Here is an 18,777-nt window from a genome sequence, read left to right as displayed (position 1 = left end):
AATAATCCAACTGTTCTTTTGATCCTTGGGATTTGGGCTTTTTTTTTGTTTGGGTTGGACGTTTTTAGTGTTTGTTTCTTTTTGTTTTATTAGTGTGTATGCAGGTGAATGGAACTAGATTATTGTTTGAATCTCTCCTGTTGTAATACCTTCAAGAATTCTAGCTATAGAGGGTTCCTAAACTGCTGTCTTCTCATCCCTCCCCACTCTTTAAATATTTTTTCTCCAGCATTGCAGTATATATCCTTCATATCCTTGTGTTTCTTCCTTTTCTTATATCACCATAGAGAACTTTTTTTGAAGGAATTGATGAGAGAGATGTTTGGCAGGTTTTTGTGAGTGGGAAAAGGGAGGTAGTTTCTTTACTCATCTGTTGTTCTAAAGTCCTGTGGGGATTGGATGGAGACAAACACATCTTGGTCTGTTAAGTTTACCTCTGCAAATAATTTCACTAGTCACACTAAAACATGCTGATATACGGTATGCCTGGAATTAGCTCAGTGGATGTTCCTTCATTAGGGATCCACTATCCTAGTGATTATAGTCTTCTTCCAAATATGAAATACTGAAGGACACTGAAATTCACTCTGATTCAAGTCCTCAATTTTAATAAAGAGTTTATATTTCTTGTATTTCTTCAAATAAGTGAATAAAGAAGCTGTGGAGGTTTGATTTTGGTTGTGGGGTTTTTTTTTTACAAATTATTTTTTTAATCTGCTGCCCTCTTGTATCTCAGGTATGGCTATACATTTAAATAGTCCATGAAAAACAGGAAAAAAAATGAGCAAGATATCAGAGGAAAAACCATACAAACATGAAGATAACTTTTCATTTAAGGTGACCAGAACAACTTACTGGGAAGTGTAAGATGTTGTATGGGATGCAGATGATTTGTTCTCAAGGTCATCCACAGGGAGCATGAGCATTAAACTAACCTGGTGAAGCTGTACCAGTCAGTTCTTTGTATGCTGCTACAATGATTGCATAACAGAACATTATTTCTGAGTTGAGAACATACTTCCTGGCCATCTCCCCCCACGCCACCCCCAGAGGTGAGAGGTCTTCGAAAATCACCCCCACCTAATGGGAGTGGACTTTACTCTTGCACAGCTTCTGAACTACAGAGCCACATAGCACCGCTTTGACCTGTGTCGTGCACGCACATGATGGAGGGAAGTGAAAGATCCTATATTTCACTCAGTACTTGGTCCCTTGATCGGGCCTAACAAGTCACACAGGTCAATTTGGTTATATTACCTAGGACTTACTTCCCAATGGAGAGGAGTTTTTCCTCAGTGGGCCTAAGCTGGTAGTAAAGAGAGAGAAGACACTTCAGCAGTGTGGGCTTTAAAGTTTATGTGTTATTAAATGTGACAGAAGTCTTAGTGGGGAGGATCTGTGCCCTGGTTTTTTTTTTTATAAAAAGGTTAGCAAAGAAGATGAATAACGAATGGTGGAACTATGTTCCATATCAGAGACAAAGAAATAGAAGGAAATTGACTCAATGAAACAAAGATGACAGAAAGTAGCATGTTGTCATGAACTCAAGACTACTAGCTTTGAAATGCACCACTTGCAGACAGAAGGTGACTTTGCAGAGGCTTTCCTGATGTCCTCTGAGACATCATGTGCCACACTGGCTAGGAAAATACCCACATTTCTCCCCCCCCCCCCCCCCCCCCCCCAGTTTTCCAACTAAAGGAAGTGATCCTAATAATCTGTCCACAGCAAATGCTACATGTTATAAACAGTTCATGGATCATGGATCCTGCATCTGTAGATATCAAATTATGCTGAACTGTAAGATATGAGACTACAGAGTATCCAGAAGTGATGCCTCTATGTAAAACATGCTGAAGTTTTAAGAAAAAGCACATAAAAGGAAAGAAGGTAAAACTTACAAGAGCAATAGGACTTGGATTAATCTGCGGCAGATGCTGATCTGAGGGAAATTCTTCCAAAACAAGCCTTCCAAACTGTTGTAGGCACAGCTTCTAGTGCTTCTACAGGTGATCAAAGCCACTGCTAGCACAAGAATTTCGGGGAGAAAAGAGAAGAATTAAATGGACTCCTAATTCTGAGTTAGGGGATCAGGAATGGAACGGAGAGCAAGGATTGAGGAAGCCAGTTGGGTAAGATCCATTCACTGCCTTACCAGGCCAGTCACAAGCCTCTGGAACAAAGACTTAGCTCCCAATGTACTATAAGCACATTATTAAACTGTATGAGAAACTGCAGTACCTTATAGCAGAACTGGCAAAATCCATGCCTTCAGGTGTAGAGTCTAGCATGGAAGCAGACGGAGAATATCCCACAAAAAATGGCCAAGTAGGTTTTGTCCAAATGCTTTGAAAGATATCAAAATCTAAGCAGAATCTAAATAAATTGTGGGTTGCATGCTTGCCTCTTGGTTTAACTGTTTACAATATGCTCCTATAAATATGAGGAACAGTGCCTGTTCTCAGGACCAGTTGAAATGGGAAGTTTCTTCTGGCTGCCCTACTGATACATATTAGTAAGAAAATCATCAGTCAAGTGACTAATGTAGTAGTCCTTCATAACTATAAGTCTACAGGGGGGGAAAAAATAAAATCCCACAGGGAATAATGTGGCTAGTGTATCAACAGGTGTATGCATAGACCTTGGAGTTCAGTAAAATTTGTTGTGATAATTCATGTGTAGAAAGTCTCTTTGTGTTTGAACTTATAGCTGAAAAAGTTCACTGAGCTATTAATATAACTGAATCCCAGGACTCTGCATTTTAAAACCAGCCCGAAGCCTGAAAGAGCTTTATTTAATTTACAGCTGTTCAAGAAAATTGTTTTAAGTAACTTCCAGTTATTAAAAATGAGGTGGGTTTTGTTTGTTCATTTGTTTCCCTTTAGAGTGTCTCTATAATGAAGATAGGGAAAACTTGACTTGAAAAAAACACAACAAAGTGAATACATTTGGAGAGTTAAATTTTTTAATTTTATAAAAATATTTATTATTTAAATACATCAGCTTTGTTTTCCTTCATTTCTGCTGTATATAGAAATGAAATGTGAATAAATGTAAGTTGGTGCCATTATCTGACCTGGAAAGCAATTGGATAAGGAGGAACAAGCATCTCCATTACAGGAATGGAGAAGAAGCTCTTGTCTCTAATATGGAGCTTTTTATCATTAACGAATTCCTTACATTAGAAAAGCACAGGACAAGAATTATGTTGTAAAGCTTTGTGGTCTGTCATGTCTTATGTCTCCCCCCTCAACAGTAACGAAGTCTCAAAATAAATGCTGACAACTCAAAGATAGATGTACATTACAGAGTGAGAATGAGAAACCAGACTTTAGCTTTGTTCATAGAATCATAGAATGGTTTTGGTTAGAAGGGACCTTAAAGATCACCTAGTTCCAACTCCCTGCCATGGGCAGGGACATCTTCCACTACACCTGGTTGCACAAAGCCCCATCCTACCTGGACTGTTGAAACTATGTTCCAAAATAGTTAACTATGTGATGAAAAACTGTCCCTTTAACTAATCATATCAACAGCCTCACAACATACCTTGACAGTGACAGAAGCTTAGTGACCAAGAGATTACACACATGCCCCCCCCCCCCCCCCTTATTACTGGTTTAAGTCCTATTTGTGGAGAAAATTTGATGGTAAGACCTTCAAGTGAACAAAGAACTCTAAATCACCTGGTTAGTAAATTTGTAAATTTCAAGTTTTATTGCAGAAGTACTGAATTCTGTGGTTTACAACTACCTGGCTGTAATTTGATATGTGAACTGTCTAGTTCACGTATTTTTGAAGTTACCTTATTCCAGACTCCCTGCCTGCTTGTGAAGAAATTACTGTATTGGGCTGTATCATATTTTTAAAGTTTTTTTAAAAAAGGCCTGGAAATATAATTGAAAGTAAAATCGTTAGTTTATGAAACCATGGAACTTTTTCCTTTATGTTCCATCATGCAGGGTATGGGAGCTTTCCAATTACCTGGTGGGAATTCTTGTTCTACTGTGTTGAAACTCACGTTTGTACAATCCTGGCCCATGTGAGCAGTGATAGCAGGACAGACTGTCAGATTCTGATTCTGGATGACTTCTGAACCATTTGTCCTGCTAACACTCATTTATAAAGGTGCCAAGTGAATGAATGCAACTGCTGAAAACCCCACCTTAACGGAAAAGGGAGAGGCTGACAAAGTGCTTCGTTCTGTAACAGCAAGCAGATGTTAGCAAATGGGAAAAAGAGTTCAGTATTATCAGATGTAAGACACACTCTGGTTGCAAAGCACTTAATAGTAGCTTTCAGTTGACTGAATTTGTTTTAATGGTATAAAAAAATCATCTTTCAAATATACTGCTAGATCCAAAACTCCAGCTACATAAAGCAAAGGGCTAATCTGGTGCAAACAGAGTCCCCAAAACTATAACTACCACTTTTAAAAAACCAAACAAACAACCCCCCCCCCCCAAAAAAAAAAAAAAAACAAAAAAAAACCCAAAAAACACAACAAAAGACAAAAAAATTTGAACCTGTAATAATTTTATGCTAACCACAGGAGTATAGTCAATACTGGATCTAGCATAAGGCTGCTCTGGACAAATGTGTACTCCTGAATGTTCTTACATAGCACAGTACTGGTATTTATTGCTCAGAATCAGTCTCAGAGAAAGAATATGAAATATGAGTATCACAATCGTATTTTTAAAAGGATGAAAAAGAAAAGGTGACTTCCTCTGAGGACCAAACCACAAGCTAAAATATGGCTGTGAATGAGGACTGAACATCCAGCTCCCACCCAGCTGGTGCCATTAACAGCCTCACAAGTTGGACACTACTTCATATTTTGAGTGAAGAGAACTTGGAGGTAGACTATCTGAAGGTCCAGAATTATTTTTGCTGTGCAAATCCTAGTTACGTTGTCAAACACTGCTGCTCGTCACAGGCTAAAGTGTATGGAAGGTGGACTCTGTACTGTGTACACTTTGCAAGATTCCACCCAAAAGCAAAAAGATTTCAGAAGAAGAGGGATGTGGAGTAGCAGCTGCAGCTTGCAAAGAATAATGCTTACCACACTGTGTTGGGTACAACACAAGCCCAGACAAATTCCAGAGTTTGGAGCAATATGCAAGAATTGCAATAAATTGCATCACTTTCATAAGTTTGCCAGCACTTAGCATTTATGGCACATACATTAAGATGGTTAAACAGCATTAGTGAAGAAGAATAATTTTGAAATGTGACAGTGTTACACCATTTGTCAGGCTGTGTGTGTTTGGTGAAGGAAAAATTGCTGTTTGCATATAGAGTAGCAGTTTACAGCCTAACACAAAAATGAGCTAAAAGGTGGGGGGAGTTATTGTTTTTCTTTTTGTTTGGTTTGGTGGTTTTTTTTTATTTCTGGTTCTTTCCTGTAGGAATGATTTTAGGTAATCCCTAAAAAAGGAGCTACAAAGACATATTACTCTGATTCTCAGAGGGAATGCGATTTGGTGGTGGTTAGCACCACAAGACATGGTCCTAGTTTTTTTGTGGCTCCTTTTATCAGTGATGGATTATTAAACCCCCCCCCCCCCCCTTAAGAATTATAATTGAAAGCTTTTTATGTACTTACTATTTTAAATACTTCTTGAATGGTCTCTGGTGTCTCTGACTTCATTCAGGGTGTAGCTTTTTCTTCAGTGATGGCAGTAATCCAGCTGTCATTGTGCAACCTGGACAGCTACCTTTGAGAGAACCTGTATGAATTTACTGGGTTTGACACCCCCAGTTCTCTGTAAAAAAAAAAGTACTTGAAATTTGGCTTGAATGCTTAAGCATTGGTGGGCAACACACAAGCTTAAGAAAGATGGTTCTCTTATATTTGCTGTTATGCAGAATTGTTTGCAAAAATAATATATCTGTATTCACAGTCAGTGGAATCCCAAGCTTTCTTTAGGCCCTCTTTTGGAGGGGAGAAGAAAAAAATAAATAAAAATATGACAGCATGCACCTTCTTTGGATGACAGTTTTCTGCAGACTGCAACCCAGGCCACATTTGGTATGCTTGTTTGGGTTTGTTGGGGTTTTATGTTTGTGTTTTTGTTTGTTCGGTTGTTTGTTCGTTTGTTTTTTTTAGTAACAAGTACTCTGGCCCGTACACCTGCAGTTCCCAGCTGGGAAAAGTATTAGAAAACGTGGCAAAACCGCAGGGCTGCAATTCCACTGATAAAAAGTAACAATGTAACAGATGTGAAGAAAGTAAATTGGTTGAAAGGCAGTAATGTAACAACGTAACAAGATGAACTGTACCAGCACCTACTGCCGCCTCCCCTGCCCTCTGCGAGGCGGTAAGGCATCCCGCAGCAAACCAGACCAGCTTAAGGAAATCCCAGCCCAGCTTGGCAGCTGGATTTAGTGACCCCTGCCTTAAGCAAGCGAGAGGCTATCGCTCCTGGAAGGATCCTGCCCAGCCAGCATTACACAGCGCAGGCACAGGGCATGCGGGCTCAGCCGCCGCGGTGGGTCGCAGCAGACCCCTGGCGCCCCCGCCGCAGGCCGGAGCGCGGGTGCGGGCCCTGACGCGAGGCGGCGGGGCGGCCGCGGCTCTCCTGGCCGAAACCGGCGGCTCCGGCGCCTCGTCCGAGCGGGGCGGGACGCCGGCACGCGCTGAGGCAGGCGGGCGCGCGCTCCCGGCAGGGCGCAGAGCGCGCCCCGAGCGAAACCTCGCGGGGCCGGCGGAGCTCGACCCCGGGCGGGCAGGACCCCGGAGCCCCTCGCCGGCATCGGCGGGCCCCGGGACGGCCGCCGGCCCCTCGCCCGGCGCGGCAGGTGCGGGCGGCCGTTCGGCCCCGGATTTCCCGGGGGCCGCGCGGGGGGCGGAGCCGGGCGGCGCATGCGCCCGCCGGCCGGGCTGGCCGCCGGGGGGAGCTGGGGCGGCTGTGCGGAGAGAGGGCGGCGGCGCCGCCGAGGAGAAACTCCAGCGGGGAAGCGGCAGCCGCCGGCCTCCGCCCCCCCCTCTCCCCCACCCCCCGTAGCGGGAAGGGGGAAGCGAGCGGCCGCCCCCCTCTCTCCCCCCCACCCCCCGTCCCGGAGGCACACGGTCCTGCCCGGAGCTCGGCGCGCCCGCCGGCGGGAGGGAGCGGCGGCCGTCGCTGCGGCCGGGGCGGAAGGCGAGAGGGCCGGTAGCCGCGGCCCCAGAGCCGCCGCTTGAGAGGAGGAGAGGGGTGTTCCCGCACCTCCGGCCCCGGCCCGGGTGGATGAGCGGCCTCCAGGGCGGCGGCGGCGGCTTTTGCGGCCTCTCTATGGCTGGGCCCCGGCGGTGAAGGCAGCGGGAGCCGCCTGTGTCCGCGTCGCGCCGGGAGGCAGCGCAGCCACCAGGGGGCGGGCGGGGAGGGGGATGAGCGCCGCCGCAGCCGCCGCCGCCTCTGCGGGAGCCGCCGTCGCTGCCTGCACCGGGGCCGAGGGCGGCTTCTTCTTCTTTTCCAGCGGCTCCGGTCCGGCGGGGCCCATGGGGCCCGAAGAGGGCTCAGGCGGCGGGCTGGGAGCCCTGCCCGGCGCCCTGGCGGCGCAGCCGCTGGGCTGCCGGAGCCGCTACCAGCTGCTGCTCTCCGGGAAGGCCCTAGCCGACAGATACCGGAAGATTTACACGGCGGCGCTGAGCGACCGGGAGCTGGGAAGCCACCCGGGCAGGTAACGCGCGCCGAGCTCTCTCCCAGGAGAGACGGGCAGCCGCCGGCTGGGAGCGGCCCTTCCCCCGGCCCCCTGCGTGCACCTTCCTCCTGGCAGCCGTATGCCGCCCCTCTCCCGGCCGCCGCCCTCCCGGCCCCCTTGTCAGGCAGCGCGGTTGCCCCGCTGCCTCTGCCATGTGGCCGCCGCCGGGCCTCCGGGGACCGAGAGGGCGGCGATGTAACCCGGCGGCTGCCCAGGTGCCACCCCCGCCCCGCCGCCCGGGCCCTGCCGCTAGCTTGGCCGGCGGTACCGTGCAGATGGCGCTGCCACCACGCTTTCCCCGGGCCCGGGGGGAGTTACCTGTGCACGCTCCCCTCCCCCAGCGCGGAGGCCGGGGCTCCGTCACGCCCTTGTGGCGGACCGTATCGGTGTGAAGCCCCGCTCCGCGCGTCCTTCCGCGGCCCCCTGGGGGGATGGAGCGTTTCCTCACGGTGTCCATGTTGAGACCTCGGGTAGAGCTCGCTCTGGCCGGGGCCTGTCGTGCCACTGAACCGGGCCGGAGCCCGCGGTCTGTAGCGAGACACGCCGCTGCCTGCTGCGCGAGGCACCCCGGATCTCGCTGGCGAGGTCGCCCGAGCGAGGGGCCCCGGGGCTCTGCCGCGTGCGGAGCAGCCGTTGGCTGCCCTGTCTTATTTTTCCTCTCTCGGTAACCTGCCGCCTTGCAGGCGGCCTCGTGTCGGGAGGGAGGCTGCGTCCCCTAAGCAGCGCTTCCCAGGGGGAGGCGGGGGGGGGGGGGTGCGAGGGGTGTGCCGCCCCCACCCGGTTCCTGAGCCCCCCACGGCGGACGGTGCCCCTCGGGGGCTTCCTTTCCCGCCGGCCGGCCCTCGGGCTCCGGTCCCGGGGCCGCAGCAGGGTGCCTGTTGCTCCTGCCGCTTTTCGCCCGGGACGCGTCGCCGCCCTCCCCTCAACCTGGCCGTGTGACAGGCGGGGCGGGGGCGCCGCGCGGTGCCGGCGGGGGAGGGAGGGGCGGCGGGCGGCGCGCGTGGCCGCCGCGGCCGTTACCCGCACCCCCCGCCCCGGGCCGGGCCGCCCCTCCCGCCGGCGGGGCCGAGCGGCGGGGCCGGGAGCCCCGGCCTGGTGGCCGCTCTGCGTGAGGGGGGCGAGGGGCGGGTCCCCCCGCGGTGCCCGGGCGCTCCCCATTGTTTCCCACCGGAGGTCGCAGGGGATGCGGATGGCACGAAACCGGCACGTTCCTGTGTTCTCGGCCTCCGCTGGCCTTCAGCTGGGGTGTGGGTGGCCGGCTCGCGAGGAGAGCTTTGGGGCACCCTGGGTTTAAGTTTGTAAGCGGTTGTGAAGCGCTGGGTGGGTGGCCTCTTCGGGCTGGGCGGGTATTGTCAGTCGGACTGCAGCGGCAGGGCTGAATTCCGCCCGCCCCCCGCCCCAAAGGCTGTGCCCAGCACTGCAATTAACAGGAGAAGCTAAAAGAATAACATAACTTTCCCAATTTGTTCCCGCAAATGCGGGAAGCGTGGCCTGTTAACATTGGCGTTTGGTATCTTTGCAAATACCGAGCGATTTCAGTGTATCATAGGGAAATGGCAGTTCTTTCTTTCCCTGTGTAGAACTGTGAGTGTTTTCTTACCCCACATAGTCCTTGGTTCAGTGCTCGTGCCTTTTTCCTTCAAAGCTTCTCTTTCTACTTTTGAGCTTTCTATTACTTAATCCTGGGACTGCAAGTGCAAAGTGTAAGGAAACCACTAAATGTAAGGAAATCAGCCCCGCGATTGCCCCGTGGTGTTCAGCTGTTTGTCTGAACTTTCCCTTAATGTGTCTGTAGTTTTGAAGTCGTTGTGTCCTCTGTGTTTTTTGGTTTCAGGATAATTCAATTGGTATCTCTTGTACTTAAAATTGTAGAAAATATTAGCTCTAGGTGGGTGTAAATGTTAATGTTTCTTTTAGTTGATGTTCTTACAATAATTACTTTTAAGATACCATAGATTGCATTCTTTGGGGTTCTGTTTCTTATTAGCAGATTCTTATGAGAATGCCAGTTAAAAAGAACAGTGACATTTGCAGTTAGTATATGTCTTTATTCTGGAAGGCTAGATTTAATCATATATCTTGGCTATGTTATGTCATCTTCGAGCAAATCAAAGAAGCCAGACTCCTTGTACAGAGGAAAGGAGTTATCTTAAGCTGTTAGCAAGTAAATGACAGCTAGTTAATGCCGGTGAATACAGCCAACGTGTGCTGTAGGACTTAGCAGTGAAGGAATATTTAATAATCAGATGGTTGTCTGTTACCTCTTGGTACTTACCCCCAGCATCTTACGTATCAGACTGATGGCAGCCAAGGTAAAGCTCATGATCTCCACTGTTTCTTTGTATTGGTGTCACGCTGTTGCAGTCTAAGGTTTGAGAATTTCAGTTACCTGGTAGTCTTAAGTAGAAATGGTCAGAAATGCTTTTTTACAAGAACGATGAAAATTCCAAACATTTTCTAAAGAGATGCTTTGAAGTGATTTTTGATTGCATCTGGTTGCTGCGGTAGATAACAGTGCCAGCTAAAATAATTGGAGGTTAAGGTAATATAGTTTATAACAAGGGTCTTAACTTGATTTTTATATGTATGGAAAATCTGAAGCCTCTCAATCCATCAGTGAGTGTTTGTCACTAGAAAAATGTCTTCAAGTAGCTTAAACACCTAAACAAATTGGCTTATGAGCATTAATAAAATTCTTCCTGTGCTCCAAGAAGACTAATTTGAAGAATTATTTGCAGTATGTCGACACAGAATTTTTGCTTCAAGTCTGCAAAATTGTCCTCTGCACTGCACATGGTGTGACCAGTGACTGCCTCAGTGAATGCTTTTATTCAAAACCTGACTGTAATGTTTATGAAGAATTAAAAAGCAGCATGAAAATGCTTGTGCATAGACAAGGAAACTAAACTTGTGAAGACTATCTGAAAGTCACAAGTAAGATTAAGATCACATTTGCAAGGTGTTTGTGCTGGCTGTTATCTGAAAGTGATGAATATCATGTGTTGTGTAGGATGCAGTAATTGGCTTTGAAACAGAACTAGCAGCGCTTTGCATTTGCTCATGTGATACTGGCTGCGGTGTCATGAACGCTTCGTTCTCCAAAAGAGGCGGTTCGGTCAAGTGTGCTTGTTCCCCCTGCCACGTTGACATATTTATTTATATAGCCTCTTGCAGTAACAGATTAGAGACTTGCTCTGGGTTAAAATTAACTTGGCAAAAATGATTTGTTGTAATCCAGACTAATTCCCTGATCTGGCTCACCTTGTGATTGTGCTTGTGACAGCGTGAGGTGAAGGGTTGTGCAAAGATCTGTGTACAGAGGTAGCGAAGCACTGCCGTTTTTGTCGCTAACACCAGCCTGATATTTTTATGAAAGCTATCTAATCCTGGAACTTAACATACAACCATCTTTGCTCAGATAACTATTAAGACTCTGTTACAGTACTACTAGCAGTGGGAAATTTACTCACCAAGGCAAGATTGGTTTGGAAGATGAATCTACTCTGAGTGTGCCTAGTTTGTAGTCTCTGCTTTGTGGCTGAAATATATGAAAATTACTAGTAATGGCATAATGGCTGGTGTAGCCATGAAAGTCTGTAAAACACCAATAGGAAGCGTGAGCTTCTTCAAGAGGGTAAATACAAACTTCATGTTGCAGTGTCGTCTCATAGGCTGGGTTCTGAGTGGGTGAAACTGGAAGTCTGCTCTCTGTTACTGAAGTCATGTAAGTTGCTAACAGGTTTCAATCCTGAAGCTTTGTATCTGCAAAGTGAGGTATTTCTGATTTTCAGATTTTTGTTGTCTTCAAATATACATTTTTTTCTGTTGTATAACTTAATCCTGACAAACATCCCTATCCAGCTGAACTGCTGCTGTTAGCTCTTGTGCATCTCCGGGTTTTCCCTGAACTGTCAGTCCCTTTAGTAGTCTTTTACCTATGTAGGTACTTAATACCAGAAGCATCAGTTAGGCTCAGTGTGTTCTGTGAAACTTTTTGTCAAATGTGGATAGGTATACAAATCTGTAATGGCACTAGTGTGGCCTGTTTTTGTAATGCAAGTGTTCTCTACATAATTTCTACTAACTTGAGATTTTAAAATAAAAATGACAATGTACTCTAAAATGACAGTAATTTCATACTCAAAGATTTTTTTTCTCGTCTGTTACAGCTTATCAACTGATTTTTACTAAAAAGATCATTTTCTTTTTGTCTGTAGGACAACAATTAGTAACTGTAAGAGTAGTATCATGCAGATCCAAGAATCATTTCTGAATATGTTATTCTTTGGTTCCATTTGCACTTTAAATTACTTTCGAGGACTGTATCTGGATTTCTGTGGTAACATTAGGTATCAGAATTGCAGCAGTATTTATTGAATAATATTTAATATTGAAAATTTTGTATGTTCCTGACTAAAGGAAGATATCCTACTGAGCTTGTCAAGTGTTTAATTTGTTTGCTGCATAAAGCTTAGTAGAAACATTCTTTTAACTATTTTAAAAGTATTAACCATTTGAAAATACAAATGCTTTTGGGGAGTTACTTTTTTTGTCGGTTACTTCATTGCTCAAGTTGTCTCTTTTAACTTAGATCCTTCAGAGTAGAAAAGCTTCTATTTGTATTGTGGGGACAAAAATTCCAAACAAATACAGTGTTGTGAAGTGGCTTGATTGAGATCAAGGAAAATGTCAGTGATGACTGGAATGTAAGATTTCTGTTATTAACCAGAAATCAGATGGCTGGTTTTCCAGCCGTTTTGGATGAATAAGAGGCAGCCAACTTTCTTTCATTTTACAGTGATTCTTTCTACTAGATGATAAATTTTTGGAGGTAGGCTAGCTCATCCACACTCATAGTTGTAAATTATATATCCTTTGGAGAAAATTGATCATTATGTTAGTCTTTAGACTTTTCGAAGTTGACACAAAGTCTTCCCTTATGCCCCTTCTTCTGCTCAGTAATGCAATGCTTATTTGGCCCTGAGAATTTTTAAGTATGTATTTTTTAAAAAATTTATTGGGGAAGCACTACTGAAACACTTTTGCAATGCCAAGTTATTTAAAGTATTTATAGAAAACGTGTAGTAAAATTAGATATGTGAAATGTGTTAATTTTGATTGCTGCACATCAGAAAGCCTGAATTTCTGAAGTTCTAAAGCCTTCACAAAAGCTGTAGGCTGTTCTTTGGGACTTGATGCTTTTTAAAAATGAAATCATAATTGTAGAAAGTTTGGAAGTATTCTTTTGATTGAAAAAATAAAGGTTATGTACAGAAAGACTAACAAAATGATAGCAGTGTTTCTTGTGAGGTATTATGCATTACATATTACATTTTCCTGTTTATTCTTGGGGAAAAGTTTGCTCTGTAGGCCCCTTCCAACTGAAATATTCTGTTCTATTTTCCGCTCCTCTGTTTTTCAATTCTTAAATTTTGTAAATGTCATTTAAAAAAAAAAAAGTTTAAGTTCTTACATAAACTTAGGTTTATTTCATTGGAAAACTGATGTGCTGAGTCTTCCATTAAGCTAATGTGCACTAGCAAAGCTGGTAAGAGTTGCTGTCTGATGTAGGTTTTTTAGCTGCAATACGGTAATGTTTTAGTATTATATTGTGCTATTGGTTAATGGGGATTAACTAACAACTAAACCTGTGTATTTTTACTTACCTTCTTCACCTTATATTCTGATAAGGAAAATGGTTCTACAGATTTTTAAAAGAACTACTATGTAATAGTTGTTTAGTCTGACATGGTTTCTATTTGTGTAATGTTAGTGTAGAAAACATAATAGAAGCTGGAAAGAAACTAACAATATTATGTTGAGAGACTTAAGATGATTCTTTTATTTGTGTGTATATATCATAATTGATATAAACAATTTGAAAATGTAAAAAAAACCAACCCTGTAATCCATAAGAATATTTAGGTTTTGTGAAATATTAGAAAAACATTTCCTTTTCACAAAAATAGAGGCTGAAGCAGCCTTAGAAGTCTAGTGATGCTGAAAGTGACCTTTGTCTTTTGCAGTTGTGTGTGTCCTGCTCCTTCATTTAGACGGAAGGGCTGTAGTTTGAAAAGGAGTTAGTGAATGTGATAGTATCGTGTTGTGTGTGTGTGTGCGCGTTCTCCTATGAATTGTTTTGGATTACATAATAATACTATGTGGAACCTTTTGCTCTTCAGTTAAAAGTTCAGTTATTGGCCAAACCAGAATTGAATAGAAGTTGCAAAAAACTGTTAAGCTATTTTATTTTTTTTTAGCTATAAGAGTGTGCTTGTGTGAGAGTGTGCCAAGTATCAGCAGCTTATGGTGTTTGTACTGTTAAATAGTGACATTCTGAATGTTCAGCTGTGGAGAAGATTGACATTTTCTCAACATAATCAATTTGTTACTAAATTGTTTGTATGGGGTACCTAACTATGTAGCTGTAGTATTTTGGTCATTATTGGTTAAGCCTGTTTTAGTGTTCATATGGTAATTGTCTCAGGAAGTGTCTTTTTGCTGAGGTAAATAATAATGACAGCAGGTTATTGCCTCTTTCTCAATTCCTGTTTCGGCATTCTTGTAGATACTTCTGAAGCATAGGCAAGAGTTTACATCATTTTCCTTTATTGTTAGGTTAGTCCTTGATGGTTGGTGGTCACTTGATAGCGTTGCCACCTTTAAGGATCTTGGCTGCTTACCCATGATCCAAAATACTGTATTTAATGTGCTGTAAACTTTTAAAATAATCTGTCCTTTCTGAATGTCAGCTTGGGGATTAACGAAGAGAATATTTGTGGGAATGTGATTATAGGTGTTGGTATCTATACAGTGGCAAAGTTCTTAGCAGCAGCAACATGTCTGGCTCAAGTATTAAGTGTTATACTTTTAGGAATTAAATCCATGTGTGGTCATTGCATTAATTTTGTGGGGTTTTTTTTTTCTGCGGATAATGAAATCTCTTCCACTTTAAACCAGCAAACATTGTCTGAATAGTCTGCTGAAGTTCACAAGAATTTGAAATTTTAATATGCAAACATAAGTGAGTAAGTCCTTAAGTGGAACAGGAGAGGAGTCAGCATATTAGATTTGCAATGATTGTGGTTTATTCTGCTTAATATTTTAACCAGTGACTGATTATTTTTTTCTCTAATTTATTTCAAAGTGGCTACAGCTAGCAATTAGAGAAATAATCAAAAAGTTATTTTTGCTAAATTGGAATTGGACTTCACTTCCATTTTTTAAAGATGCATTCTGTTGGAAATTTTCAGGTAAAATATGATTTACTGTGCTCCATAATCTTCAGAATTCCTAATCTGTATGTCCCTGGGATTCTTACACTTACTGATATGAAGCCATCTGTGTGTAACTTCTATATTTTTCTTTCCTTTTATGTTGTGGGTTTGTGGTGGGGGGTTTGGGTGTTCTTTTTTTGTTTTTTAAACTGACAGGAAATGCCAGTTAAAGTTTCAGTTACACTGTCTACTCTGGCATGTCTCTTAGGTGGCAAATATGAGCAGTTAAAGTTAGGCTGGAGCTGGAGCAATTTAAGGAGTTACCATTCCTCACTGCTAGCTGTGTTAAATGTAGTAAATGTGCTTCCTGCATACTTAAAAAATTTGTGTTGAATTTTTGTTTCTGCTATGTTAACCATCAGTTATGGGGGGGTCATTTTGTTTTCCTCACATATTAGGATTTTCCTCCTGGTCAAATTATTTTAATGTTTCCTTAGTAAATTCTCCTGACATATGAGTATGTATGTTTCACCAAACCTGTAATTTAAAGACTATGTCTTTAAGGAAAATACACATGATATATCAGTAATATTGTCTTTGGTACTGACATAACTTTGTGCAAACTGTCTTCCACATCCTTAGTTTACTTTGAAAACTTGCTCCATTGCAGCATCTCTTAAATACATGGTTGCATTTTTGTCTTTTTCTTCCTTACCTTGCTTGCTACAAACATTGTTTCAGGTTGAGGTGCTGGCTGGAATAGCAGTCTTATAATTAACTGAAGTTTTTGTATTGCATGTATACTCTTTCACAGCTAATCTTTCCTAGTGGGCTTTCACAGCCAGTTCTACCATTGTGCATCTCCAAAGGTTGAATACTAGAAACTGGCACATGAGAATGGGCTCCTTGTGCCATAAGTGGCAGTATTAAGGTATATGGTTTCTGTACATTTAGATTTAATGTTTCATATGTTACAGAGTGTATTAATATGCTTTTTTCTCAGTAGCAAGTATTTCATAGTAGATAGCATGTTATTGCTCCCTGCTTCTCTTCAGACTGATGGTGTTGATGGATTTAGTTTTATTCTTAAACTGAATGATAGTTCTTTCTTTTCATCTAGTATGTCTGTGACTACGTTAGCCTGAGAATACTGTGAGGATTTTTCTTTTTTAATTCATTTAATAAACCTAAATCTATACCGTTTTTACACCTTAAAAAAGAAATAAACATTTTACTTCCTTGTCCCCACATAAAACTGAAGCCCAATGGTTAGGTTAGTGCCATTCCTTGATTTTATTTTCTTCCCTTAACTTTCCTTGGCTTGTGTTCCTAAGTGTCATTGTCCGAGGTAATGGTTTTTGAACTGAGGTTTTTAAACTCATAGAAAATATTGATTCTGTGAAAGGGTGTTGTGGTTTAACCCCAGTAGGCAGCTAAGAACTGCACAGCTTCTCAGTCACACCCCCTGCAGTGGGATGAGGGATATAGTTGGAGGGATAAAAGTCCAAAAACTTGTGGGCTGAAGTAAAGACAGTTTAACAGGTAAAGCAAAAGCTGTGTGCACAAGCAAAGCAAAATAAGGAATTAATTCACTACTTTCTATCAGCAGGCAGGTGTTCAGCCATCTCCAGGAAAGCAGGGCTCCGTCACATGTAATAGTTACTTGGGAAGACAAGCCCCTTAACTGTGAATGTTCCCCCCTTCCTCTTTTCAGGAAGGAAAGTTCCCCCCTGGCTCTTATTGTTGAGCATGACATTATATGGTAGAGAATATCCCTTTGGTCAGTTGGGGTCAGCTGTCCTGGCTGTGTCCCCTCCCAGCTTGTGCACCCCCAGCCTGCCTGCTGGTGAGGCATCGTGAGAACAGAAGAGGCTTTGATGCTGTGCAAGTACCGTTCAGCTAAAGCATAGGTGTGTTACCAGCACTGTTTCCATCAAAAATCTGAAACATACAAGCACTATACAAGCTACTCTGAAGAAAAATAACTACCCTAGCCAAAGCCAAGAAAGTAGAGTGTAAAATAAGGTAAAAAAAGTTCAAGTCTGTTGTTTGTGGTTTAAATTCTTAGGTGCTATAGTATTTGATTATTTTGGTCATGATCTCTGTCAGTTTGGAAAAATGTCTAGGTAAAAGTTTTAACCTTAAAGGGGTCAAACCCTGAATTCTTCATTTTACTTCTCCACTGTTCTCATTGTTGCAGTTGAAAACATCACTCATCTCTTCTGTTGCTGAGCCTTTAAGCCAACGACTGTCTTTATCTGCAGCCAGTCATTTACATTACATCGAGTTGAGCTTGTTCTTAAATAAATGCCTTATTCTCTTGTTTTTATTATTTCAGCCTCTTCTTATTTTGATTGCTTCATCTTGAGTTATGTGTATTGTTACTTATGGCTCACCTCTTATCTGGTTTTGCCTTTCCTTTCTTTCTAACATACGTGCTCATTCGTCTTCATTATGCTTGTATGTTTTCAGAGCAGTCATATCTCTATTCCATTTGTCTCCAAACAAATCAATTCTCTATTCCATTTTATTTCTAGAATATAGTTATACAGGGACAGCTGTGAACTGGTGAGTTTTCAGTTGCTTGCATTAGGTGGTTGTGCCTTCTGTTATTCATTGAAGACAATGTAAAATTTATTTGGTTTACTTGTAATAGTAATCACTCTAAGGATGTTATACTGTCATTACCCAGTGGTAATGTGCTGCTTCTTAGTAAGTACAGTTCTTCCTAAACTTCATGGCACATCTTCCGTAAATTAAAATTATGCTGGTATGATTCTGTGTAAGATAATTTTGTATGCACTTTGGTTTTGGTGGCTGCATTTAGATGAGAAGGTGGCCAAAGGTGCAGATATTGTCATCTTTTCTATGGTTGAATGACTTTTTTATATATTAAAAAAATAAGTGTCCTAAAAGTATTTATTAAGGGTAAGAGATATAGAAATACTTTCCTCTACACTGAAAAACTTGAGATATTTTCCTTGTATGTTTTCTTACAGATCTAATTTCATAATGACATTGCAGCATATAAAGAAAAATCGGATAATTACAGAAAAGAAACTACAACTGTCAATTGTTGTACTGAGAGACCATTCTCTTTGTGTGGATAACACTTTGCGGGGGTGCTTTCTTGTGGTTCTCTTTGTTTCTATGAGATTGATGCTTTTTCAGATTATAAAAGGTTATAGATAAAAAAGGGATCTAGATACTGTTTTGTATTTCTGCACTTTTGTAATGGTTAAATGAGAATCAGATACATTTTACTTGTGTGGCTGGTTTTTAATTTCATTTATAGAACCTGCAGTGTTTGTTTCAGACTGTATTGGAGAAAGAAAAGATACTCCAGCAGCTGGGATAACTCCTTTCATTTTTAAGCCTCCATAATTTCGGTTTTTCAAAAAAAGCTAGTTGTTTAAAAAAGTTAATGTGATGGTAAAATAGTTCTGGGTTGTGAAACTAAAGTCATGATTAAAAAATGTGCAATTTCAGCTCACAAACAGTAGCACATTAAAGTCCCAACTGAACAATCAGATAGTAAAATGACCTTTTTCTTCTGGATCAGAGTGTGCAGGGAGGAGTTCCAGGCAATAGCTAATATGGCTGTTAGTCTTCCCCATCTTCCAGATGTTTATGTACCTCTGTGTTCCTCCTCGGGCAGTGTTCTTTCAAATCCATCAGTCTCCTTTTGTTCTGAGTTTTTTTAACTTTTTCAGATGCCTTAGAAGCCCAATATAGCCAGTCCTACTAGTCTACCTCTTCCTCTAAGCCTGTCTTAATTGGATTGCAGTTGATGTTCCTTACCTTGATTTATGGATTTCGTTGGCAAGGTTTTTAATAATTTTTCCATTTGTAGATGTACTGCTTAAGCCCTGAC

At 42.9% G+C, this 18,777-nt stretch overlaps 1 protein-coding gene and 1 long non-coding RNA gene across 21 annotated transcripts in view; one reads left to right on the top strand and one right to left on the bottom strand.

The window, feature by feature from the left end:
• Positions 1–5,210: 5,210 nt before the first annotated feature.
• On the bottom strand, positions 5,211–8,628 carry LOC121083651. The gene is made up of 2 exons (XR_005826435.1): positions 8,005–8,628; positions 5,211–5,768 (listed from the first exon to the last, which is right to left on the bottom strand). It is a non-coding gene; the product is annotated as an uncharacterized LOC121083651 (long non-coding RNA).
• Positions 6,890–18,777, top strand: part of MYCBP2 (MYC binding protein 2) — a 200,832-nt gene continuing 188,944 nt past the window's right edge. For all 20 annotated transcript variants that reach the window (XM_040584251.1, XM_040584258.1, XM_040584263.1 and 17 more), the window contains exon 1: positions 6,890–7,665. In XM_040584251.1, coding sequence (XP_040440185.1) covers positions 7,373–7,665 — 293 coding nt within the window. In that variant the 5' untranslated portion in view covers positions 6,890–7,372. The remainder of the gene's footprint in view (positions 7,666–18,777) is intronic.

This window comes from Falco naumanni, chromosome 2, assembly GCF_017639655.2.
Source record: "Falco naumanni isolate bFalNau1 chromosome 2, bFalNau1.pat, whole genome shotgun sequence".
NCBI classification, from domain to species: domain Eukaryota; kingdom Metazoa; phylum Chordata; class Aves; order Falconiformes; family Falconidae; genus Falco; species Falco naumanni.
The sequence above is the reverse complement of the archived record's forward strand: the minus strand, read 5'-3'. Positions and strand labels throughout refer to the sequence as shown.